This window comes from Balaenoptera musculus, chromosome 1 (genome assembly GCF_009873245.2).
Source record: "Balaenoptera musculus isolate JJ_BM4_2016_0621 chromosome 1, mBalMus1.pri.v3, whole genome shotgun sequence".
In the NCBI taxonomy this organism is placed as follows: domain Eukaryota; kingdom Metazoa; phylum Chordata; class Mammalia; order Artiodactyla; family Balaenopteridae; genus Balaenoptera; species Balaenoptera musculus.
The window spans coordinates 60,637,457-60,663,541 of record NC_045785.1 but is presented as its reverse complement, the minus strand read 5'-3'; the positions used below and the strand labels follow the sequence as shown (position 1 = coordinate 60,663,541).

The 26,085-nt window shown below is 34.5% G+C and overlaps 2 protein-coding genes across 7 annotated transcripts in view; one reads left to right on the top strand and one right to left on the bottom strand.

Moving 5' to 3' along the window:
- Nucleotides 1-5,844, bottom strand: part of SRSF11 (serine and arginine rich splicing factor 11) — a 47,235-nt gene extending 41,391 nt beyond the window's left edge. For 2 of the 4 annotated variants that reach the window (XM_036856102.1, XM_036856122.1), the window contains exon 1: nucleotides 5,729-5,844. The gene's annotated coding sequence lies outside the window, so the exon portion shown is untranslated. The remainder of the gene's footprint in view (nucleotides 1-5,728) is intronic. The other 2 variants (XM_036856137.1, XM_036856147.1) reach the window with 2 other exon arrangements.
- A 29-nt stretch (nucleotides 5,845-5,873) lies between these two features.
- The window catches only part of LRRC40 (leucine rich repeat containing 40), a 51,723-nt gene continuing 31,511 nt past the window's right edge, over nucleotides 5,874-26,085 (top strand). Inside the window, exons 1-6 of one of the 3 annotated variants that reach the window (XM_036856090.1) lie at nucleotides 10,890-11,225; nucleotides 11,554-11,682; nucleotides 12,228-12,341; nucleotides 20,800-20,981; nucleotides 22,118-22,191; nucleotides 23,348-23,477. In XM_036856090.1, the coding sequence (XP_036711985.1) occupies nucleotide 12,341; nucleotides 20,800-20,981; nucleotides 22,118-22,191; nucleotides 23,348-23,477 (387 nt within the window). In that variant the 5' untranslated portion in view covers nucleotides 10,890-11,225; nucleotides 11,554-11,682; nucleotides 12,228-12,340. Of the gene's footprint in view, nucleotides 6,102-10,889; nucleotides 11,226-11,553; nucleotides 11,683-12,227; nucleotides 12,342-20,799; nucleotides 20,982-22,117; nucleotides 22,192-23,347; nucleotides 23,478-26,085 lie in introns of those variants that run through there. The other 2 variants (XM_036856084.1, XM_036856073.1) reach the window with 2 other exon arrangements.

Sequence of the window (26,085 nt, the reverse complement as noted above, 5' to 3'; positions counted from 1 at the left end):
GAAATATTATGGATATGAAACACCTAGCACAGTGCCCAGGACATAGGTACTCAACAAATGGTATATACCATTACAAGAAAGTCTGTGTTCCACTTCCTCTTCTCTTCAACAGATGAATAATAACAATAATACTTTTGGTCTAACCTTAGAGCATTACTGTCAAATGTGAAAATACTTCGTAAGTGGTAGTAAACATGTGAAGTATACTATTATTAGATGCTCCTTCTCCTTTAAGAGGCTGCTGCAATGGAAACATGATGACAGATTTCAGATTTTCATATTCATTTTGTTCCTAAAGCAGCACTTTACCAATAGCATGTGTAGATAGATGACAGCTAAACAAAACATTCCTTTTTTGATAAAACACAAATGCTTCATGGAAAACTCTTTCTAGGAAGGCTTCAATTACTTTTCCATATTTTTAGAGCAAGATTGCTATTCTAATTTTCTTTTTTTTTTTTAAATTGAAATATAGTTAATTTACAGTGTTGTGTTAGTTTCAAGTGTACAACAAAGGGATTCAGTTATATATATATTATATACACATATTCTTTTTCAGATTCTTTTCCATTATAGGTTATTACAAGATATTGAGTATAGTTCCCAGTGCTATTTGGTAGGTCCTTATTGTTTATCTGTTTTATACATAGTAGTGTGTATGTGTTAATCCCAAACTAGGACTTAAAAAAAATTTTTTTTTAAATTTAGAATTTCGGCAGCTCTTTAGGTCAGAGATTACCTATGCAGTTTCTGGTGCTATTCTAATTTTCAAAAGACAACTCCACATATGCTTGATCAATCTTAAAAGTACTGTGACATGGGTCGGAGCAACAGACTATCAAATAACCAAAGCACCGATTAAAAAAAAAATAGCAAAATATTAGTAAATACACAAAACAGTATGAATTTTTGATACACGCTAAAGCGAAAGGCCACAATGCTTTTTTCCTTCAATTTCCATCTCAGCCACTTTTAACTATGAACTGCAGTTGGTTTCAAGCCACAATTAGCTCATGTTGACGTCTAAAGCACGTGGAGACATTGATCAAATAATTATTGTGAAAGAAGGAAGAGATGGTGGAAAGGTAACTTTTTAGGAAACGAGGAATCAAAAGAGAAGCAAAAAGGTCAGCAGCTCTATAATGGAAAAAAATCAAAGCTTTATTAACGGCAGATAAATTTAGTGATGAGTGCAAAACATGTATCTCTACAAAGATGAAGAGCAAAAGCTCTGGGTTCACAGATTTGCACTGTGGAGACCAAGTATTTAAACGTTCACTAGTATTTCAACCCCCCCAATAACAGTACCATTCAAATCACTTAAGTATATGTAACTGTGATATTTTAAAGGATGGAAAAAAAAATGATGTAGAAAAAAAGTAGTGGACACTCTTGAAGGTATTTTGAAAGTTAAGCTAACATTTTTCTTAATTGCAATTGTGAGTATAAATCCTCCACTTCCAAATTTAACAATCAAATTTTTAAATAAAAATCTATCAATTGTGAATGTCAACAAACTATCAAATTATTACTATTTCTCCCGTATCAACTTCAGTTGGTACTAAGAATAAAGTCTCAGGGGCCATATCTTGTCTCATTAAAACTGTTGGGGACGTTTGCTTATATAGAACATTTACCATGTATAATCATTTAATGTCTCTTTTTGAAGTATTGAGCAAATGGAGTGGCAAGCCAAATCCAATAGAATAAAAATGTTGGCAGGGGTGGTATAAAGTCAAATTTTAAAATAGTGGATTTTGATTAAAATGATTTTTCTTTAAACAGATTTATTTGATAGTGGTTTTGTATCTGTTAACACAAAGAAAGAATAGTATTATGAAGTACATTCTCAGATTTGGTGCCCTAATTTTATCTCTGTATTACTTTACTACTTTAAACAAATTCATAAAACCTATACAATTGATGTTAAAATTAAGACTTGAAATCACACAACACATTAATCTTGGAAAAACGATCAAGAAAACAGCTATTAAATGTTAGGAGTAAGAATCACTAGGGACAATGGGAAATATTTTCAGCTGATTTTAGAAAAAGAAATAATACCATAAGTGCTTTTTATTTAGTGACATAAGCGACTGCTTTACAACCACCACCTGTGTTCTAGCTTTTTTTTAAACAAACTATAAACAAACAAAAAAAACTAAAAGTAATTCAGATAAAACAACAAACAAAAAAAAACTACTTCTTCCACTTCATGTGAAAAACATTAGCAATGTAAAAGCCGTTTTATAAGAGGAAAGTAAAAATATTTTCCTAAAGCTAGTGGACTGTAATTCTTTTACACTGAAAGTAGAGAGAAATAGAAGACAACATTTATATCAAATATTAAACCTCCTAGAGCAAGCTCACTGCTTCCTGATTCAAAAGTAAGAAAGGGAAGCACAGGGAACATACAAAGGATGCACAAATAAATAATCTAAAATAAAATGCACTGTCTCCAGAAAAAATTACCACACAAAGCTCCAATGACAACAAAATACAATTCAAAGCCACATTTGAAACTATGAATAAATATGCAAAATATGTACTACCTTCAAGGAAACAGCATGTTTTCTACTGACTACTTTTAAGTTGGCAGTTATAAGCCTAAATGGAAAACAAATGGGCAAAATGCAATTTTCAAAGGAAACTAAAGATGTGTAACAAGCACCATTAAAGTTGAATATTTAAAACACGAGGAGTCCATGTGCAATATAATTTTGCTCTCAATTTTGATAATTCAAACCAACTTATTTATAGAGTAAGGACAAACATAGAAAGAAAACTTTGAATAATAAGCATATGAGAATGTAAAAAATTCAACTCAAAGAATACTTAATAAGCAATACATGTTAGGTCCAACAGCTCCAGTCAATAATGACAGTGTTAAAAAGTAGAATGTTCTCTCAATAAATAACGTTAGCATAAAACAGCAGTTCTCACAGATAAGGCAATGTTCTGAAAGGTGAACATTATACTGATTCAGTATAGGCTAAATCTAAATCTCCTATTTTACAGAAAAAGAAAACTTCCTAGAGATGTCTGCAATCAAATTCACTTTGCTCCTGATGACATTAAAAAAAATTGTGCTCAAAAATTTGCACAAAAAAAAAAAAAAAAATTTGCACAAATTAATGCCATTTTCCTTTGCCACAATAAATTCATCTTACCAACTGTAGCTTTCAACTTTGAAAATATTTAACATGTAGCAATGTTCATAAGAATAACACAGCCATGTTTTAAAATGCCTTATTAAATTTTAATGGTGGTGATAAGCTGCTCTGTCTTACTTTGATAAGTCATACTTTCCATTATGAAACAGAACAGCATCCTTTGGTTGATACAATTCTTAGGGTCAATATATTTTTGGTTTCTTCACTTTCTGTTTTCATTTAGCAAAGCTAGAAGAGTGAAACCTTCCATACTTTAATAAAATGAATATAATAAACAGTAGCTAGGCAAATTCTGTTACAAATGGCAGCTATGCAGTAGTCTCCAGCCCCTACACAGGAGATATCCGTTTCATATTATTTTAATAATCCATCTTTTTTTTTTAAAAAGCAAATACTTTAGCTTCAATGCTCATGTTGAAAAAGGTTCGGATTTTTTGTTTTAATGCATTCTTTCGAAAGTAATACAATGAATATACAGTGTTAATTCCCACGAATATAACTATATATAACTACACTTTCTCATAAAGAAGCTCAATTAAGTTGAAAAGCTTTCAGTTTGCATCAGTTTGAGATGAAACATGATTTTCCTGATTGCATGAGGTAATAATTTTCACCCTCACTTGTTCAATCTGCACTTGCTACAGAGGTACAATACGCGGTGTACTACAGATATATACTTGTGAAATTTTTATACATGTCGGTTTGTACCTATTGAAGTTTACCACAAGAGTGCAGTCACTTGGATTTTTCAGAATTACTCTGCCATTAATCAGGATATGCTTCTCTTATACAAAATGCAATAATGTTTCAACATACTATAAATGTCAATAATGAAATATTTAACTTCAAGTAGAAGCACACTAAATCAAAAAACTGTATCTTTCCTATAATTAAAAAAAAAAATTGAACTAAAGAAGAATCTATTGTAGGGGGAGAGGTGGCTACTGTAAAATTTTATACTTGAGTAAATAATCCTCCAAAGGTAGGCTGCTACATCCTACAAAAGAGAAAAAGGGTTTTCTCTAATAAATAATTACCTTCTAAAACATAATTGAAGTCTCCCTAAAAATGGTTCGAAGACAAAAGTTGAAAATGGTGAAATAAAAGCCACTAGGCAAATCATAATGATTAACAAGAAAGGTTTTAGAGAGAGAGAGAGATCTAGGTTCAAAGGCCTCATCGTACCACTTATAGAAACTTACGACCTTTGGTAAGTTTCTTAATCCTTTTTAGCCTCAATTTCTTCACCTGTAAAACTGATTCTTGTGCTAAATAAGAGATAGTAAAAGAGGTATTATCAGCACTGAGCCTGATACTTAGGGCCCAATAAGGTAACTATAATGATTATTGACAAACTTCGGTGGGGGGGTGTTTATTAGCGACCTTGCAAAAACTGCTATGTTCCTTGCTTTAAAACCCACTCTTTGCTTGTTTGATAGTGTAATTACTGGTAGTTTTCTGCTGTTCACTTTCAATGCAAAGGACTCCAGAGAATTAAGAAGAAAAATAATCGAGGGGGTGGGGATTTAGAAACCTAATTTTACGGTTGGCAAGAACGTGTGCGCTGCAGAATTTGTTAGCGGGCCGTCATATTACCTTTTAATTATCCTAATGATTCCCAGCCGGGCTGATGGGGGGTTAAAAGGATATCTCCCGGTGTATGCTTTTAAAACAAAATTACTTTGGGCAAAAGAAAAGTCTAGCACCCAGGACAATACTAAAGAGGATGAGTTATTAATTACTTATTGAATGACTCACTAAAGCTGTATATTTCAGGCAGAAACTAACTGTCCAAGATATGCGACTTACTGCACAAAATTTTCATCTTCCATTCTGAACTGGATGGAATCCGTTTCCTCACCAAGCTCTCAATATTTAAAACTTTATTTTCGCTTAATTAGTTTTAAAAAACCGAATGAGAGAGGAATGATTAACCCTAAATTAATGAAAAAGGAGTGAGCTTTAAAAGCTGTCAAGTAAACTGCCTACAGTTACACAGTTTGTAAGCTACAGAGGAGCTGGGGTTCGAACTCGTAGCTCTCGGACTCCGAAATCCAAGCTTTTCTCGCTACACTCAAGCTTGCGCTTCCACTTGGCTTCCCTAAACCGTCCGGTAGAGAGAACATTCATTATGAAGCTTTTTTTTTCTTTTCTTTTCTTTTTTTTTGTCTCCTTCTCTGTTGCCAACCCTTCCATTTCGCACTACCTCCTATGCTGGGCTACAAATTCCGTGCAACAACAGTCGAGGTACACTAAGGCTAGGAGCCGGAGTATAGGCCCGAAGAACAGAAATTGGTTTTACTTCCTACGCGGAACGGAGGTCTGGCGCCAGCACCAAAAGCGACAAACAGGCGGGGGTCCAGAGAGGCTGCAGACCGCGCCCAGGTCTCAAGTTTTAGTCAAGGCCCACGTTCCGGCCAGGCGAGGGGAGCAGAGAAGGTTATCCTTTCTTGACACCCTCGCCGCGGCGGGAGCACAGAAGAGAAGGTTGGAGTCGCAGTAATAGTGCCCACAATAAATGCAAACCCCCTCTTCAGCCCGTTAAACGCACTTACTTGAGCGAAGTAATTTCCAAGACACAAGGCCGGCACCGGCAACGGGAAGGGCCCCTCGGTCCTCCTGCCCCAGACGCTGGCGGTGACGACAGCCGAGCCGCGCCGCCGAGAGCGAAGGCCCGGCGCACGGAGCGCGCGCTCCCGACAGGGGCTGGGCGGCTCCGCGGCGCCACCTTTAAGCGTCACTGACGGGGCTCTGCTTCTGAACACCCGGGTTTGAACATGTCGCGGCCGAAGGGAGTAGCTGGGCGGGATCCCCGAGCGGGGTTCCGAGCTGAGAGGAGAGACCTCGGTGCCTCCGTACCCCAGGGGCTATTAAAGGCGGCGAGGAAGAGCGGGCAGTTAAACCTGTCGGGCCGCAACCTCAGTGAAGGTAAGATCCAGAGGTACGACCCGATTGTGCGACCTGGCAGAAAGCATTTGCCCCACGTAGCCTCCCTTTCCTCTGGCCTGGGTTTGGCCGCCTTTGGCCCAGGCTCCTAGCCAGGATCCCGGTGCTCGAATTCAGGCACTCATAACATTTCCACTGGTTCGGTCAGCTCGTTCGGTTCCTCCTTTCGCTCCAGGAATGTATGGTGCAGGGAATGTGCTGGGAATACGGTCAAAATTTAAACGGGGCGCTTTCTGGGAGTCCTACATTCTATGGAATAAACAACATAATGTTTGACTAAATTAGCTATCAAGTGATGGGCACATGCTTTGTTTCTTTGGCCCTCTGTTCCTCCTCTTAATTTAATCACTTAGGGCAGTTATCAGCGCTAAAATTCTGTATTTTATCTGCTCCTTTGTGAACTTAGAGTGAATGCCACTGTTCTCTATCAAGACCCTTTTCTGTGTGCAACTGGACAGAATCCTAAATACAAGGAATAATGAACATAATCCTAAATTGAAGATCAACATGGATGCCATACAGAGTGAATTTGGGGCCATCCTGAAAATCTAGTAAAGATAAAAAGCACAAATCTGGACACCATGAATGAATAATAGCCAGATTGTCTTCTGATTTTCTGTTGTATACGGGAGGGAGTGGGAAGTGGGGAGAGAGAGATTATGGCATTCCTCCTGTTTTCCTCTATTTATATTTAGGTTTAAGGCTACTTGGGATTAAAAGCTTCCATTTCCTTGTAATGACTGCTTTTTTTTATTGTGCCATGTATAGAGTTGACCATGCAAACAAATAATTGCTGAATGAATGAAAGGGTATATGACAAAATCTCTGCTCTACCTAGAAAAGCTTTTAATCAATGGGGACATTAGTATTCTAAAACTACAGATGTGCATATACACTTGCTTTTTCCAAAGCCTGGAACTTTCTACGTGATACCTGACTAGGGTTCACTCTGCTTCCTGTAGGACTCTGCTCAGATAGGCCCTTCCTAACTACCCTATCTAAATACCATTGCTAACATGTATTCTATGTGTTTTTAATAGCATTTATTACTATCAGAATTTATATTATGTATTTGTTTATTGTCTTCTCTTCTCCGCTAGAGTATTAGTTGTAGGTGGTCAAGAAGCTTTGTTTTATTAATTGTTGTGTTCCTAGCACTCAAAATAGTGCTTAGTACATAGTAGATTCTTATTAAACATTTGTGGAAGGAATAAGTAAATGAATGAGTACTCCCAAATACTAAGTGTGTGCTGGAATGTACTTATTGATTGGATCCAGATGGTTTAGTCTATTAAAGTTTCAGAGAGCAAATAAATTTTGACTCCTAGCTTCATGATGACATGGATCAGGGCTGTTTAGGTCATTATTGTATAAACAGAGCCTAACATAATATCTGACACATACCAGGTACTCAGCAAATTATGTTGAAGGTACAATATTTCATAGGAGACAAAAGATGTAAATGGGAGAGGCACATGGTATCTATAGCTTATATATAAAAAAGGAATTCTTGTTATCATAATATAAAAGGTGTTTCTTTATCTAGTTGTAGCCTTCAACTTCATCTCTTGTCTCTCAGCCTTTGATATCCAAACTGCTGTAATTCTGAACTATTTGTAGTCCAGTATGGGGCCATACTTCTTATCTCCATATCTTTGCTCAGGTAATTTTGAGATGCTTAATCTCCCTGTGTTTTACTTTCTCATTTATAATGTGATAGTAGGAATAGGACCTACTAAGGTTTAAATGAGATAATACACATAAAAGGCCTGGTACATAAAAAGTACATGGTAAAAAATGGCCATTGCTATTATTATTCCAATAGCCTCCTAAGTGGTTTCCTGAATTTCTTGTCTTAAATCTCACCCTCTAAATCAGTGTCATTACCAAGAATTCTTTCCAAAACAAAGATCTTACTATGTCATTCACATTTAATGACTCCCAGTAGCCCACAAGATTCAGCATAAAGTTCTTAGTACAACAAACAAAAAAAGTCTTTTGAAATCTTGCCCCTAAGTGTCTACAATAAAGCCTCCTGTCTCTTTTCGGAATCCTATACTTTAACAACAACAACAATAGCAAATCGTTTTTCCCCCAACAACCGTACTTTAAGGTTTTTTTAGAACAGTTTTAGGATTCCAGAAAGTTGAACAGACAGTACAGAGAGTTCTCATATACCCTCTCTCCCCAGCTCATAGTTTCCCCTATTATTAACATCTTGCATTATGTGGTACATTTGTCACAATTGATCAGCCAATATTGATATATCATTATTAATTAAAGTCCATTATTTACATTACTGTTCACTCTTAGTCTTATACAGTTCTATGAGTTTTGACAAATGCATGATGTCATGTATCTACCATTCCAGTATCATATAGAATATTTTCACTGCCCTAAAAATCACCTGAGCCCTACCTATTTATTCCTTACCCTGCTTCTCCAGAAGCCCTGGCAGCCACTCATCTTTTTCTTTTTTTAAATAAATTTATTTATTTATTTATTTTTGGCTGTGTTGGGTCTTTGATGCTGCGCGCTGGCTTTCTCTAGTTGTGGAGAGCGGGGGCTATTCTTCGTTGTGGTGCGCGGGCTTCTCATTGCGGTGGCTTCTCTTGTTGCGGATCACAGGCTCTAGGTGCGCGGGCTTCAGTAGTTGTGGCTTGCAGGCTCTAGAGCTGAGGCTCAGTTGTGGCACATGGGCTTAGTTGCTCTGCGGCATGTGGGATCTTCCTGGGCCAGGGCTCGAACCCATGTCCCCTCCATTGGCAGGCGGATTCTTAACCACTGCGCCACCAGGGAAGTCCTAGCCACTCATCTTTTTACTCTTTCTATGGTTTTGCCTTTTCCAGCATGTCATATAATTGGAATCATACAGTATGTAGCTTTTTCAGACTGCCCTTTTTCACTAAGTAATGTGTATTTAAGATTCCTCCATGTCTTTCCATGGCTTGATAGCTCATTTCATTTAACACTGAATGATATTCTATGGTACGGATGTACCATTTTGTTTATCCATTCACCTTTCGAAGGACATTTTGGTTGCTTCCAGTTTTTGGCAACTATGAATGAAGCTGCTGTTTGTGTTCAGGTTTTTGTGTGGACATAAGTTTTCAATTCATTTGGGTAAAAACCTAGGAGGGCCTTTGTTTTGCTTTTTGGAACTTTCTGGAATTTTTTTTTCCCTGAATATTTTTGATCTGCAGTTGGTTGAATATGCAGATGCGGAACCCAAGGATACAGAGGGCAGACTGTATACTCCAGGTCTTTCTTTCCTCCTTTATGTTTATGTGATTATATAAATGTATTTGTAAAGGGCAGTCAGGTCCAGTGTTTCTAAATTGGAAAAATAGAACCTAGCCTTTAATTTTGGTGTATATAACAAAAAGCAGTTAAAATTCTGTTGATTCTTTTTTTAAGAGCAAATGTGGATTTTTATTTTGAAAGAAATCATAATACATTTTTTAAAAATTTAAAGCTAACAAAAAATTTAAAGCTAACAAATACCAAAAACATTCCAATTTTCAGAAAGATAACAATATATATTTTTTTACTAACTACCTAACAGCTATATACAGTGCATGATTTCTATAATGCTTTCTTTCCTACATTTTTGACATCAAATTATTTAGTCACTTCTTCATATGACAGTGGTTTTGCAGTATCATTTTCTGTTGTAAGAATGGAAAGGTAATTCAGCCCTTCCTGTAGCATGGTTGCTATAATCTTTTTTTCTTTAATCACAGCATTTAATCTGTTTACATTTAATATAATTATTGATACATTTGAGTTTAAATCTATATTATTTTATTGTCATTCTTTCCATTTTGTTACTTTTTTCTTGTTTTATTTTGGTTTAATTTTTTTTTTTAATTTTTATTGGAGTATAGTTGATTTACAATGTTGTGTTAGTTTCAGGTTTACAGCAAAGTGAATCTCTTATACATATACATATATCCACTCTTTTTTAGATTCTTTTCCCATATAGGCTATTACAGAGTACTGAGTGGAGTTCCCTGTGCTATACAGTAGGTCCTTATTATTTAGTTATCTATTTTATATATAGTAAGTAGTGTGTATATGTCAATCCCAATCTTCCAATTTATCCCTCCCCCCCAAAATTCTGTCGATTCTTGTTCTTAAATGGTGGCCTCCTGGAATGGATTCTTCTTAATGCGGTCACTTCTAAGAGCTGTGAGGCATTTTATTAACTAGATGGGGTTGTTAACTGGTACCTGTACAGTGCAGATAAATATTTACCGGTAACTGAAATCTGTCAACTCTTGAGGGTTTTTAGATACACTCTCTTTTCTAGTTCCTTTGCAAAAGAACTAGGTCCTAGTTCTTTTGTAAAAATACTATTTATTATTTTCCTCTTTATATAACCAATATGTCTACTATAGAAAAAGTAGAATCTATATAAAGCATAAAATATGAAAATAACCGTCTACGGTTATCATTGTTGATATTTTGGAGGTTTTTCTTTTATAGTTGGTGTGTGTGTGTGTGTGTGTGTGTGAATATGTATATTTAATTTACTTTCTGTTTTTTATTTTTAACAAATTTGGAATTGTACTGAGTTCTGCTTTTTTGACTTCTATTTGTACATTTTTCAGGGGCACTTGAAAAATAGTCATTAAAATAATCAGATAATAGACTATCTTATGAATATTGTGATTAATTTAAACATCCAAATATTGTTGGCAGTTTTAGAGTCATCATTCTGAGTGTCAGTTCTATAAGTTACTTAGAAAGGTATACCCAAACAAAATAACTAATAGTAACCAACTTCAAAGAAGAATATTAGAAATATTCTGGAAATTCTAAGTGACAGCTCTTTTTATGAGTAGCAGTGTGGGAATATATTATCTTTTGTTCAGTATAGATATTGCAGCTCTTTTTCATTGGACCAGATAAAATGAAAGTAGAATTGAAAAGGAGGTATTGATTGTTGCCTTGTGCTTGCATGACCTTGGCAGAACAGTATTGTAGGAATGTTTTCGAATGACTCATCAAAAACTTAATGAAAGTAAGAGGGGCCAGTGTTTGGAACAAAAGAATGCTGTAAATTCTAAAGGAAACCACACTATTGAACTGACAGGAACAGTGGTAAGTGGATAATTTATTAAATAAGCCAATTAAATTAGTTTGGAAACCATACTATTTGAAAGAGAAATATGGGTGTAAGGCTATCTATCGTTCCTTATCTTGAAGAGAGCAGTTTGGTTAGTTTCTGTTTGTGGAATTAAGTAAATAGGTCTAGGGCTTCTAGGCCTCAAGATGTCATGTTGTCTGTTTTAGGGTAATGAAAATTTGCCATATTCAGTTTGTACAGTTTTTTGTGACATAATAAAAAGTGTAACAAACCATATGTTTACTAAGATTTTAAATAACCATCCTTAAATCTGTATTAACCATGTTCTGCTTTACTATTTAGCTTAACTCTGTATTTTGACTCCTGATTGTCTTAATGGAATTTACTGTTATATTCTAAAAAGCTAATGAGAATTAACCACAGTATCCAGATTTTATAACAAATAATTCCAGAAAGAAACTATGCTTCCAGGTGAGTAGATCATCAAAACAAGCTAATTCTTAAACAGTTCTTAGAAATGAAAACACGAGGAAAGTGCCTTAATCCATATGTAATGGCAAAATCTGAGGTGAACATTTAATTTTTAGTATACTGAAATCCAGGGAAGTCTACTTGTTTAGATTATAAAACAAGGACCTTGATAGTTAATTGAAAATCCCATTCCTATTTCTTGATCTGTTGATATATTTCTAAATGTTAGTATTTTAACCTGTTGGGATGTGTATCCCAAGTTATCGCCAATGCCAAAGTTTATTTAATAAATTAGTGCAAATTTAAACTTACCCTTATATTAATATCATGTTCACTCACTTGCATTTTAATATGTTTTCTTGAGTAGAAGAGAAAAAATACAGGCTGGGAAGAATGGAATTATAGTTTCAGTGAGGCTTGTCTTCACTATAAAACAATGTACCCTCAAGTTAATGTAATAAATTCAAGCATGTTTTTCTCTTAAAGTGATTAGTAAACATGTTTCCTTTTTATATGTTTAACATTGTTTCGCTTTTTTCTTACAGTATCCTGGACTTCAGGAAAGAAGTGTTCTCTTCATGCATTCTAAAATAACAATGGTTCAGGTGTCCTAAACCACAAAGATATATTCCTTTGAATCAACCTAAAGCTGCAACTGAGTTAATGCCTTCCATATAACTTTTTAATTTTACTTTGGGGTGTGTGTTTGTGTGTGTGTGTGTGTGTTAAACTTTAAAGATAGCCTCAAAGTGACACTATAATATTATGGTTTATCAATTTGGAATTCTTTGTTTAATGTAATGAGGCCATTGGTGGCCATACATAAACTACTGTGGAGAAAATTGGAATGTTTATCAATGAGCTTTCCGGGATCCTTTACAGAGTGACTTGATCTATTGGTTTATTCTTTTAAAGTGCTCATAATTGGGTAGACAGTCTAGTAAATGGCATTTGTAAGATAAACTATTATCAAAATATTACCCTGCACCTGGCAAAAGCCTTTTTGTACTGCTATTATTGGATTCTAGCATTTAAGTGACAGTAGGGCCCTCTCATTTAATCAACGAGGAAACTGGGGACCAGAGATACTAGGTTACTGGCCAGTTTGATTAGTTATACAGTTTAAACCAGAGCCTTAGGTCCCTGACTCTTTGGTCAGTGGTATGTCCGTGATGCTATACTGTGTATCATAGTTGAATATATTTACAATCTTTTAGAAGATGGTAATCAACCTAGACTAGATATAAACTTTAATGGGTATGATTTTCTGCCTTAAGTAAACAGTTATTATTGCATACTGTGCATGATCATTATATTTATGAAACTGTACAAAGAAGTCAAAAAAAATTTTTTTTTTAAAATTTTTATTTATTTATTTATTTATTTATTTATGGCTGTGTTGGGTCTTCGTTTCTGTGCGAGGGCTTTCTCCAGTTGTGGCAAGTGGGGGCCACTCTTCATCGCGGTGCGCGGGCCTCTCACTATCGCTGCCTCTCTTGTCGCGGAGCACAGGCTCCAGACGCGCAGGCTCAGCAATTGTGGCTCACGGGCTTAGTCGCTCCGCGGCATGTGGGATCTTCCCAGACCAGGGCTCCAACCCGTGGCCCCCTGCATTGGCAGGCAGATTCTCAACCACTGCGCCACCAGGGAAGCCCAAAAAAATTTTTTTTAATCTCATGATTTATTGCTCCTATAGTTTACTGGCTGCACATTCTTTTATTCATCCATGTAAACACCATTTTAGACGTGTTTTTTATTTCTTCTCTGTTTCTTCACCTACCCACTTGTAAGTATCTTCCTCAAATTAGACAGTTCTCTGCTGTCAACCCATTTGTGACTCCCTATTTCTGTAATTAGCTGTTGTCAATGGAAGAAAGAATGAATTGCCCAAAAAAACATGTAAAGAAATCTTTTTTCAGTGTTTAAGAATCACGCCATCCATTGTGGAAGTCTCTAGTCACATATGGCTATTTAAATTTTAGTTAACCAAAATTAAATAAAATTAAAAATCAAGTTCTTCAGTCACTTTAGCCACATTATAAGTGCTCATTGGCCATATGCAGCTAGTAGCTACCATATGGAATAGGGCAGATACAGGATATTTCCATCATTGCAGAAAGGTCTTTTGGGTAGTGCTGCTTAAGGGTATTATCTACCCTGTGAGAAACATATATATGTATATATATATATACACACATACACATATACACACTTCAATTTTTTTATTCATTCACGTATATACATATGTGTACATCTGCATTCATAAGATTGTCTTGATATATTACATCATCTATATTTAAAAAATTGTCACTCTTTGTCTTTAGTTATCTTTATTGGGGTATAATTTACAAACAGTATGTACATTCATTTTAAGTGTACAGTTTAATGAGTTTTGACAAATATATACAGTTGTGTAACCTCTACCAAAATCAAGATAAAAAACATTTCCAGTACTTGAAAAGTTCCCCTTGCTGTCAGTCTACCCCCACTGCTAGCTCCCCGGAACCAGTGGTCTGCTTTTTGTCAATATAGATTAGCCTCTTCTAGAATTTAATTCAAATAGAATTATACATTTGCAATTTTTCTTTTGCTTAGAATGTTTTTTGAGGTTCATCCATATTGTTTACATAAGTAGTTCCTTTTTATTGTTGAACAGTAATAGTCCGTTGTATGTATGTATTTCAGTTTGTTTATCCATTTACCTGTTGAGCTGTGTTTAGCTTTTGGCTATTATGAATGAAACTGCTTATGATTTTTCAAGTACAGTCTGTGTAGACATATGTTATCATTTCTGTTGAGTTAAGTACCTGAGAGTGGAATCGCTGGATATATAATAATAAGTGCATATTTTACTTTATAAGAATTCACCAAACTGTTTGTCCCTAGTAACATGAGAGATTCAGTTGCCACACATCATTACCAACACTTTGTATTGTCATTATTTTTAACATTAGCCATTCTTGTGGTTGTGTTACAGTATCTCCTTATGGTTTTATTTACATTTCCTTGATGATTAATGATGTTGAGCATCTTTTCAACTGCTCATTAGTTTTTGTATATCTTTTGCCAAGTGTTCAGATTTTTTGTCTATTATTAATTGGGCTGTTTGTCTTACTGAGTTATAAGACTTTTTATATTCTGGGGATGCAAGTCCTCAGATATATTATATATCTATATTGGTATCTATCTAATATATTCTCCCAGTCTGAGGCTTGCCTAATTTTCTGAACAATTTCTTTAGAAAAACATAAGAGTTTTTAATTTTGATGAAGTCCAATTTATCAATTTTTTTCTTTTATGATTGTACTTTTTCTATACTGAGAAATTTTATCCATCCCAAGGCTGTGAAGATTTTCTCCTCTGCTTTCTTATAGAATTTTTATAGTTTTATCTTTTACATTTAAGTCTGTGATCTACTTGGCATTAATTTTAGAGTGTGTCACAAGGTAAAGGTTGAGGTTCATTTTTTATCTATACGAATATTTGTTGAAAAGACTATTCCTTTCTTATTAAATTATTTTGGCAACTTTGTTGAATATTAATTGACATTATTTTATTGCCTAGAATTTTTTCTGAACTCATTTTTTTTTCTCCTGTTGGTCTGTATGTCTGTCCTTATGCTAATACCACACTGTCTTGATAAGCTTTATAGTAAAAATTAAAATCAAGTACTGTTAAATCCTATCGCTTTCTTCTGTTTCAAAATTGTTTAATCTACTTTAGTTCTCTTGCATTTCAGTATACATTTTAGAATTAGCTTGTTAGTTTCTACAGAAAGGCCTTCTGGGATTTTGATTAGGATTATACTGAATCTATAAGTCACTTTGAGAAGTGACATCTTAAAAATATTGAGTCTTCAAGCTGTAACGTGGTATATTTCTCTACTTATCTAAACCTTCTTTAAGTTTTTACAGCAAAAACCAGAAGTCTTTCATATATTTTGTATTTTCGTACCATAGGTTTTGCATATATTTGTTAAATTTAACACTGAGTATTTCGTGGTTTTAGATGTTATGTCTTGTAAATCTTTAAGCATTTAAGAATGTTTCCAGTTACTGATTGCTAATATGTAGAAACACAATTGATTTTTGTATATTAAGCTTGAAGTCTGTGACCTTTCTAAACTCATTACATATAATTGTTTTTGTAGCTTTCTTAAGATTTTCTATATAGATGTTCATGTCTGCTAATAGAGACAGTTTTGCTTCTTCCTTTTCAATCTGAATGGCTTTTATTTATTTTTCTTGCCTTGTTGCATTAGTCAGAACTGCTAGTAAAATATTGACACAGTAAGAATGGGCATCCTCACTTTGTACCCAATTTTAGAGAGTAAGCACTGAGTTTTTCACCATTAAGTATTTCGTTAGCTGTAGATTTTTCAAAGATACCCTTTATCAGGTTGAAGGAGTTCCCTTTCATACCTAGTTTTTTGAGAATTTTTATCTTGAATGATTGTTGAATTTTGTCAGATGCTTTTTTTTTTTCATTCCTTGACAGTCATGTTGTGTTACTCTTTTTCTGTTAATATGGTCGACTGCACTGATTCATTTTCAAATGTTAAAGCAGCCTTGCATTCCTTATATAACTCACTTGGTCATGGTGCTTAGATTTGGTTTTTTGTTTTTGTTTTTTTTTCCCCCCCTTTTTTTTTTTTTTTAAATTAATTTATTTTATTTTTATTTATTTTTGGCTGTGTTGGGTCTTCGTTTCTGTGCGAGGGCTTTCTCCAGTTGCGGCAAGCGGGGGCCACTCTTCATCGCGGTGCGCGGGCCTCTCACTATCGCGGCCTCTCTAGTTGCGGAGCACAGGCTCCAGACGCGCAGGCTCAGTAGTTGTGGCTCACGGGCCTTGTTGCTCCGCGGCATGTGGGATCTTCCCAGACCAGGGCTCGAACCCGTGTCCCCTGCATTGGCAGGCAGATTCTCAACCACTGTGCCACCAGGGAAGCCCTTTCCCCCCTTTTAATGTCTTTGATTTTGGTATCAGAGTAGTGCTGGCTTTATAAAATGAGCTGGGAATTTTTCTTTCCTCTATTTTCTGAAACAGTCTGTAGAATCAGTATCATTTCTACTCTAAATGTCTGTAGAATTCACCAGTGAAGTGGAGTTTTCTTTGTGGGAATGTTTTAAATAGCAAGTTTAATTTCTTTGGTAGATACAATGTACATTATTGTGATTTATAAGAAATATATATATTTGGTCATTCAGATGACCAAAATATATTTCTCAGAGATATTTGGTCTTCATCCATAGTTCCTGGCCCACAGCTCCCAAAACCCTTGGAATTTTCCTGAATAATAGAGCAATGGGAGCATCCTTTGTTATAATATTTGGTTTCTTCTCCTCAGTTCCCGAAAAACAAAAACAAAACCCCCAAAAAAACTGCTTCAGAGCCATAAAAGTGAAATGGTGTCTTGTTAACAAGACTTTAATACCACAAGTGAGTTTATGTTAATGAAAGTGACTTTTGCAAAACACCTAAGGACGGAGGCTGGTAGCCAGGAGAACTAACCACAGATAGAATCAGAATCAGAAACCCTGATTCTGGACAGGAGAGAGGGGATAGAGGTTGAATCAATCACCAATGGCAAATGAGTTAATCAATCATGCCTATGTAATGAAGCCTCTGTAAAAACCAAAAAGGAGAGGGTTCTGAGAGCTTCCACATTAGGGAACCAGTATGCTCCCATGTGCCATTGTGCCGGACCACGAGCTCCACAAGGATGGAAGCTCCCTTTTTCAGACCTTACCCTATGTATCTCTTCATCTGGTTGTTGGTTCGTATCCTTTAATATCGTTCGTAATAAATCTGTAACCTAGTGAGTAAATGGGTTTTCCTGAGTTCTCTGGGCCATTCTAGCAAATTAACTAAACCCAAAGAGGGAGTCATGGGAACCTCTGATTTATAGGCAGTTGATCAGAAGTACTGGTAATAAGCTGGGCTTGTGACTGGCCTCTGAAGTGGAGGGCAGTTTTGTGGGACTGAGCCCTTTACTTGTGGAATCTGATTCTATGTCCCCTAGTAGTATCAGAGTTGAGACACCAGGAGGGTGTCTGAGAATTGATTGTGTGGGGAACAATATGCACACTGGAATTGGGTCCAGGAACCCTTTCAAAAGGCTACTCAGATTTCCTGTTGCTGTTGTGCTTTATTTTTTTCCCCCTTTCAGGGAATTTGTCCATATCCTCTAAGTTGTTGAATGTATGGATATAAAGTTGTTCATCATATTCCCTTATCCTTTTTTAAAAAATAAATTTATTTATTTATTTTTAGGGTCTTCGTTGCTGCGCGCAGGCTTTCTCTAGTTGCAGGGAGCGGGGTGGGGGGGCTACTCTTCATTGTGGTGCACGGACTTCTCATTGCGGTGGCTTCTCTTGTTGCGGAGAGCATGGGCTCTAGGCACGGGCTTCAGTAGTTGTGGAACACAGGCTCAGTAGTTGTAGCTCATGGGCTCAGTGTTGTAGCTCGCAAGCTCTAGAGCGCAGGCTCAGTAGTTGTGGTGCACAGGCTTAGTTGCTCCGTGGCATGTGGGATCTTCCCGGACCAGGGCTGGAACCTGTGTCCCCTGCACTGGCAGGCGGATTCTTCACCACTGCGCCAGCAAAGAAGCCCCTTCCCTTATCCTTTTAACATCTGTAAGATTGGTAGTGATATTCCCACTTTCAAAGAACTGGGTATTGGTTTTATTGCTTTTTGTCTATTACCATATTTGTTTTCTATGTCATTGATTTCTACTCTTTTTTTGTTTACTTTGGGTTTACTTTGTTCTCTTCTATCTTCCTAAGATTGTAGTTTAGATCATTGTGAGATGGGATTATATATGAGCAAGACTGGCCATGAGTTGATAACTGTTAAATGTGGGCGGTGGGTACGTGGAGCATTATTTCATTATACTATTTTTTAATTTATGTATATATTTGACTTATATATGTATAACTTTAAAAATTACATACAGCAAATAAACCTAACTCCGTAGTAAATTTTTTTCACGTTTATATGCCTATTGACATTTATTTTTTACCTGGTAGTTTCTATTTTGTGAATTGGTAAGCTACTTTTAGGATGGCTCCACCAAATTCCTCAATAATTAGGACAATATACCTTTCAGTGGTTCTTCATATTTGTGGGGAGGGAAGAAAAGTGACATGAATCTTGGTGCTATAAACTCTTGAAGAAATTGAGATATTTCACAAACAATGGGGAAAAGAATGAGCAGTAAGTCAATGTTTATGGAAAAGCAAATTGATACATATTTAATAACAGCAGTATGGTATCAACAATTATCCATCCCGTGATAGTTCCTACAAAGACAAATTTGGTTAACCAAAATATCTGAAGTAATAATGATAAAATTTTAACATTCATTTAGTATAGTTGATGGGTAACAGATATTGTTGTTGTATTGTATACAAATTTCTTGTGTTCTCCACCTTCCTCCTTACAAAAAAAGATATTTTCTATTACATTGCCTTTTAAGTATAATAGTCTTAATGTACCTATGTATAGATGTTAAGAGAAAAATATATGCACAATGCTCTACATATTTTCTTTAGGAGTAGACTTGTGCATATCACATAGCTTCTTCCATACATTTTTTTTATGTTTTGTATTGTTTTGTCTTGCCTTGGTTTTTTTTTTTTGTTCTTGTTCTGGAGCTTTTTGTTGGTGATCCAAACTGGTATGGCACATTTGTAACTTTTTTTTGCTTAAGGGTAACATTGATTTTAGTCAAATACATAAACGTACCCATTTCTATTGACTGATTTGGTGTCAGTAACTTCACATGCAAGTGCTGGGCTGATGTGTGTTTCTCATTCCCACTCAGTCATCCATATCTACCCACCAAAATAATAATAACAACAACAGTGAAGATACATTTTATGCTGCTTTTGTGCTCAAAGAGTTGGAAAGAGTGGTTTTTGTTTGTTTGCTTTGCTTTAAAAATAAACCTCTGTCCATAAACATGGGTGGATTTTCATTCTGTTTTATTCCCATTTGCTGGGGATTCATTGATAGAAGGGTAGAGAAATGCAGATTGCTTAGGCAGAGAGAAGGGTAGGAAAGGGATCTTATAATTTATTCTAATACAAATATAGGTACCTCATTTTTTTTGAGTGAACGGATTTCAGAAACTTTGCTTTGCTTCTGTAAAACCATTGTATTGGCTTGCTCGACCTGATTGTGTCGTGAACTTGAAACTTTGACCACACCTTTCCATTTAATGTCATTTTAAAATGATAGTTAATAACTGTAAGGCATAACCAATGGTTGCCTTGATTAATATTAGCTAAAGTTCTAGATTATACCCATATATCGTCCTACTGGTATCAAGGAATGAAGGACTATTTAAAATAGTTCTGCTGTAGCACTAGAGCAAGTTAATATTTTCTAGATCTTCAAGTGTTATAGTGATAAACCTGGACTCTTTCTGTTTAACTTGAACAGTCTTATCTGCAGTGTCAAAGGAATTGCTGTATATGCTGCAACAGAAGTAATACAATGTTGTGTGATGGGATAAGAAATAAAATTGTACGTCAGATAAAATAGAGAGCAGCTACCAGAGTCAGATATACCTTACAAATATTCACTGAGAAGCAAAGACAATTTAGTTTTTCCAGGGTTTAAATCCCATCTAGCTATATAACCCTGGGTAAATGATACATTCTCTGTGCCCCATTTTTCTCATCTGTAAAGTGAAAATAACACCTACCTCACGGAGTTGCTATGAGATATAAATGAGTTAGTTTAAATGTTGATTTCCATACGTTCTCTGTTATGGTAGCATAATGGTAGAGTCCATTCTTTATTTGTCTTGTGTATCTAACCACTATATGCTGTGCAGGGAATGTATATAGTAAATATAGTTGAATGAAGATAAGAGTGAGATCTTATATGAAAAATACATATCCAATATTCTGCTTTGGAATAAAATCAACTTCCACTGTAATGTAGTTGTAATTCATTGCTATTTGTTTTATTTATTTGAAAGTGTTTTTTTAGTGTTTCAGAAACTTCTTTTCAGTAGATAAGCAGAATAGCTGTTATAAACATATGTACTTAGTATCTCATTTCTTTCTCTTCTTTTTTTTTTTTTTGGTGTGGTGGTGGTGGAAATAGTGCCTCAGTGTGTTTGGAGAATAAATGTGGATATCCCTGAAGAAGCTAATCAGAATCTTTCATTCAGTGCTACTGAGCGATGGTGGGAACAGACAGATTTGACCAAACTAATCATATCAAACAATAAACTTCAGTCACTTACTGATGACCTCCGACTCCTTCCTGCACTGACTGTTCTTGATGTAAGTTGACTGATTATAAATATGGGTCTTTGTCTGAAGAGACTCTAAAGCTAAATTTAGGCTTTGAGAAATAGAATACCCATGTTCAATCGGTAGCGTGCAAGGAAGAATAACAAATTACTGTGTTCGGCATAGCATAATGGTTAAGAGTGCAGAGTCAGAACATCAGGCTTCAAATTTTGACTCTGCCACTTGATAGCTGTGTGATCTCGGGAAACTTACCTCTTTGTGCTTCAGTTTCCACATTTATAAACCGAGACTGGTACTACTACCTGTTTTTAAAAATTGTTCTTTGAATTAAATGAGTTAATGCATACAGACAGAATTGGTATTTAACAAGTGGTTGCTGCTGCTCGTCTTTTTTTTAATTTCTATTATTTGTATCATTATTATTCTAGATGTTAAAGCAAGTATTTAATATTGTTTTGTTTTTGGTTTTGGGTTTTTTTTTTTGGTTTTTTGGGGTTTTTTTGGGGTAACTTATCTCCAAGACTGACTTAAATTATTGGGCTTAAATTTTTGTGTGTTTATTCAGGGACTATGTTTTTAATCCCTAGTTGCCATGTCATGAGTAGTTTATTTCATAATCCACAGACTTCTGATATACTTTACTTAGGATCATCAAAAATTTTCCATTTCATGTCTGAAAAAGTTGGATGTAGTCAGATTTCTAGAGAAGTTTTTATTTTCTTCATTTGTAAAATGAATGGATTGGCATAAGTGTTCTCTTAAAGGTTCCTTGTACCTTGAAAGCAATATGATTCTGTAAGAACATGAGAGAAGTCCCCCTCCTCATTTATTTTTTGTAAATGTTGACATAAATCATACCATCAGAGGGCTGTTAATTTCTGACCCTGTCATCTCTCATTTGAGATTGAAATTCCACTCAATGAGGTGAAGTTTTTTTTTAACTGTAGTATTTAAAATTGATCTCTTATCACTTCATGATTTATGAGCAGCAGTTTGGTCAATTTCAAACTCCTTTTTCTCTTCTGTACTCAAAACAAATTACCAATAGCCCAACTATGCTTTTGAGCTAGAATAACGAGACTATCATCAGAGAATATTGTACAATAGCAAAGCTCATGGTTAATTATAAGACTAAGATATTGACTGCGTCTTTTAATAACTTTTAGATACATGATAATCAGCTGACATCCCTTCCTTCTGCTATAAGAGAGTTAGAAAATCTTCAGAAACTTAATGTCAGGTAAAATTTAAGCTTATTTCAGTATTGCTAGTATAAGGGTGTAAATCTAACATTCTTTAAAATTTTTTTCAAACATTTTTTCTAACATGTAAAAAATGTTTTGTATTATCTCAGAAAGTGATTAAGCAGAATAATAATTTTAAGTTTTAATTCTCAGATTATTTTATTTTTTGTTTTAGAATTGCCTGCATGTTTTCTGGTTTTACAAATTTAAGGCCAGTTGATTTTTTTAAAAATACTTTTTATTTGTATGAAATAATTTTTAGTGGTTATAATGAGAAAAATTTCATGTTTTCAATATTAGTAGTTTTTAAACTTTTCTGAGGACTCCTGGGATTCCATGGGTATGTGTCTGGTACTCACTGATAGGTACATGGGAAGCCAGGTGGCTAAGGCCCTAGCTAACTCTGTTTGCCCTTCAGTACACACTCAGACTTTCAAGAAAAATAACTGCCTTATATGTTATATATACACAGGGGGAAAGGGATTAGGGATGATTTAATTTAGGAGAAAAAAATGAAAAAGTTTAAGTGTTCAAAACATAGTTTGAAAAGCTGGGGCTTATAAAATAGATACAAATCTATCTAACACAGCATGATAAAGTTGCAGTTTTCTGGAGTTAACTGGTTTGAGGGAGAACAGTTCCTCAAATAACAGTCCTTATTTGGTGAAAAATAAGACTGGAGTTGCATATTGCATTCATCTGGACATGCCAGGCCCTCAAACAGAAATAGCTATTTTTGTCTTGAGTGCTAAGTTGAAACCTAATCCCCATGTAAAATGTGACTTCATTGTAGTGTATGTATGTGCACATTTTTGTCAAAATTCTAAAACTCATGTGCAGTGTAAAAATTATAGCCCAATGTATTCTTTTATATGTAAAATCAAGTTGATTAAAAGGAACCAATCAAAAGTTCACAAATTATATGTTTGGTTAAAAATCTTTATTTCTTTGAAACTCTCAATTTGATTACTTTAGATTACTGTCATTTTAATGGGTGTGTGCTTTTAGGATGTAAAGTTTGTAAGTACTTAAAATTAGTAAACTTACTTCATTTTTTTTAATGAGCCCAGGTAGTTGATTAGCAAAAATGCCTTTATAAATATTTATTGTGTTGTCACCAAATTGTTCAGCATTTGTTTTATCAATCAATAGCCATAACAAGCTGAAAATACTCCCTGAAGAAATTACAAATCTAAGAAACCTGAAGGGCCTATATCTCCAGCATAATGAACTAACTTGCATACCAAGGGGATTTGAACAACTTTCCAACTTAGAAGATTTAGTAAGTTTTGATTTTGCAATATTTATATAATTTGGGGCTGGTGGGATTTTTCATTAAACTGAAAAATTGGATGTATGATTGAAATCATGGGTACATGGGCAGCTGATTGTATGACTAGATTATCAGAAACTGAATTACAGTTAGATTGCTAAATTAGTAATTGTAAATTTGATTTTCTTATGTTTTTCTTATGAAGGAAATCACCTTAGATTTTAATTTAGGAATAGAGTTTGGGAAAGGAGCCATTGAGGATGACTTTGTTATTCATAGGCTTTTATGGCTTAGCAAAATAGAGGAAAGGTGTTTTTAGCGTATACCAATTCCCTTTTTTATATCCATTCTCATTTCCTCCTCTGTAGCCCTTATGGCCCTTTTGTCCTCTAAGTGTCCAGATAATGCCTTCAGGGCCTGCTTTTTCTACCCTATTTTTCAAAATGGCCATATTTCCTGGTAAAAATTTTTATTCTATCCGTTTCACATCTTAAATAGAGATAACCATAAAGCAATGCAAGTATTATTTTAGTCATACTATTAAGAATAATACAAACAATAGGCACTTTGCTATACATATAGCATATTACATATTACTTTGCTATACATATAGCAGAGTAGACAGTTTTATCCCCGTTACAGATAAGAAACTAAGACTTGTAAAAGAAAAAAAAAAAAAGTAACTCATCCAAAGTCATATAACTAATATGTAAGGAATTCAGGAATTTAACATGAAATAATCTGACTTCAAAGTGTATCTTTTTTTTGTTCCCCCACTTTACCACAGAAGAAGTAAGACTCTACTGTAAGGTATCCTATCTGAAAGACTTCAGCTATATTAGATCAGATGTTCTAATACAAATCTCTACTCCACATAGTTATTTCATGTTACATTCTTGTTCTAGTCACAATTACATGTTTTGAAAACCTCATTAGTCATTTTAGCCTTGAAGTTTATTTTTTATTCAAGGAAAAATTGCTTCTTTTACTTATTTTTTTCTTGATATTTCACCCATCTGCTCTAGTGTTTGAAATCAAAATACATACTCTCTTCAACCATTTCTTTAGTAGCTCTTTGTTTTTCAATCTGATCAGATTGGAAATAAGGTTTGGAAAGTAAAAGGCATAGGTAGGTGAAATGAATGGTAAAGGAAGGAGCCATCAGATTTCCTTATAAAATTTACTGGTAAAAGATAGCAATTGATTTAAAAAAAAAAAAAAAAAAAAGAGCCTGGTAGAAAGCTTAAAGGAAACCTAATAAACTTTCCTTATGGGTTCCCATATAGTCATTGCATAATGAAAGGATGTTTCAGCTGAGAACTGTGTTCTTAAGGACTCATTATCAAATAAATCATAAATGTGAGCAGCAATATATTAAAACATTAAAAGTATAAGATCTATAATAATTTAAGCTAGTAATATTTCTTAAAGTTATATAAAAACTGCCTAACACAATGGTACTAAATAAATATTGAAGAAATGACTTAGCATAAATAATGATTAATTTATATGCACTGTACTTATTTTGTATCTAATTTAGTCATTAACTGCAGTAATTATTTATTAGCAATTCTGTTGTTTTGGGTTCTTTAAAATTTCTTAAGAATTTGTGAATCTTTTCTTTATCAGAAACTTTTTTTATTTTTAGCTTTTGATATTGGAATAATTTTAGATTTACAGAAAAGTTGTAAAGATAGTACAGAAAGTTCCCATATACCCTTCACCCACCTTAATGGGCGAACATTTTACATAACTATGGGATATTTGTAAAAACTAAGACATTAACGTTGGTTCAATATTACTAACTAAACTACAGGTTTTATAATATTTTCCCCGTTTTTCCACTAATGTCCTTTTTTTTTTGTTCCAGGATCCAATCCAGAATACTACATTGCTTTTAGTGTCAGTAACTTTTGATATTACAAAATATTTATTTATTAGTAATCTGTTGATTCTTAGACCTTAGAGTATTTGAGTTGTACATTATTATATTGATGTTGTAGATTATGATAATATGTTACTTTATGTTATTATAATAACAGTGTGTTTTAAAAAATACACTGATCTAGCATTTTTCCTTTTTCTATCTTCTTAATTTATTTGGAGTTACAGTTGTTTAACGTTAGACTAAATCATGGTCTTCAGAGAACAGTTCCTTTAAGTCATTTTTTTCTTATTCATTGTTGCCACTTGCCTTACCTAACAGTTTGATGATAGCTGGTGTAGTACTTACATCTGATTTGAATGTCGTAAGAAGAATACCTGATTCATAACATTGTCTTTTAAAGGGAGTTTCAAAAAAATATTCTGTCATAAAAGACAAAACAGAAACAAAGACTTAAAGCAACATCAAGGTATAGAGATTAATTAGGCAAGCTTGAATGAGTGAAAACTAGAGAGTAGAGTAGACTTCTTTACTTTTTAAAGTTTAAAGTTAAAGCAGACTTGCTGAGGTCAGCAGAACGAAGAGGGAATATTTTTTTCCTCTCAAATTAAAATGGCCATTTTTTTTCAGCTTACTTTTTTTCTTCCAAGAATTTTTTTTTCTTGCAAAGATGTTTTTCATTTCATATTACAGTTTAACTATACAGTTTGCCTTATTTATCATAGGTACTCA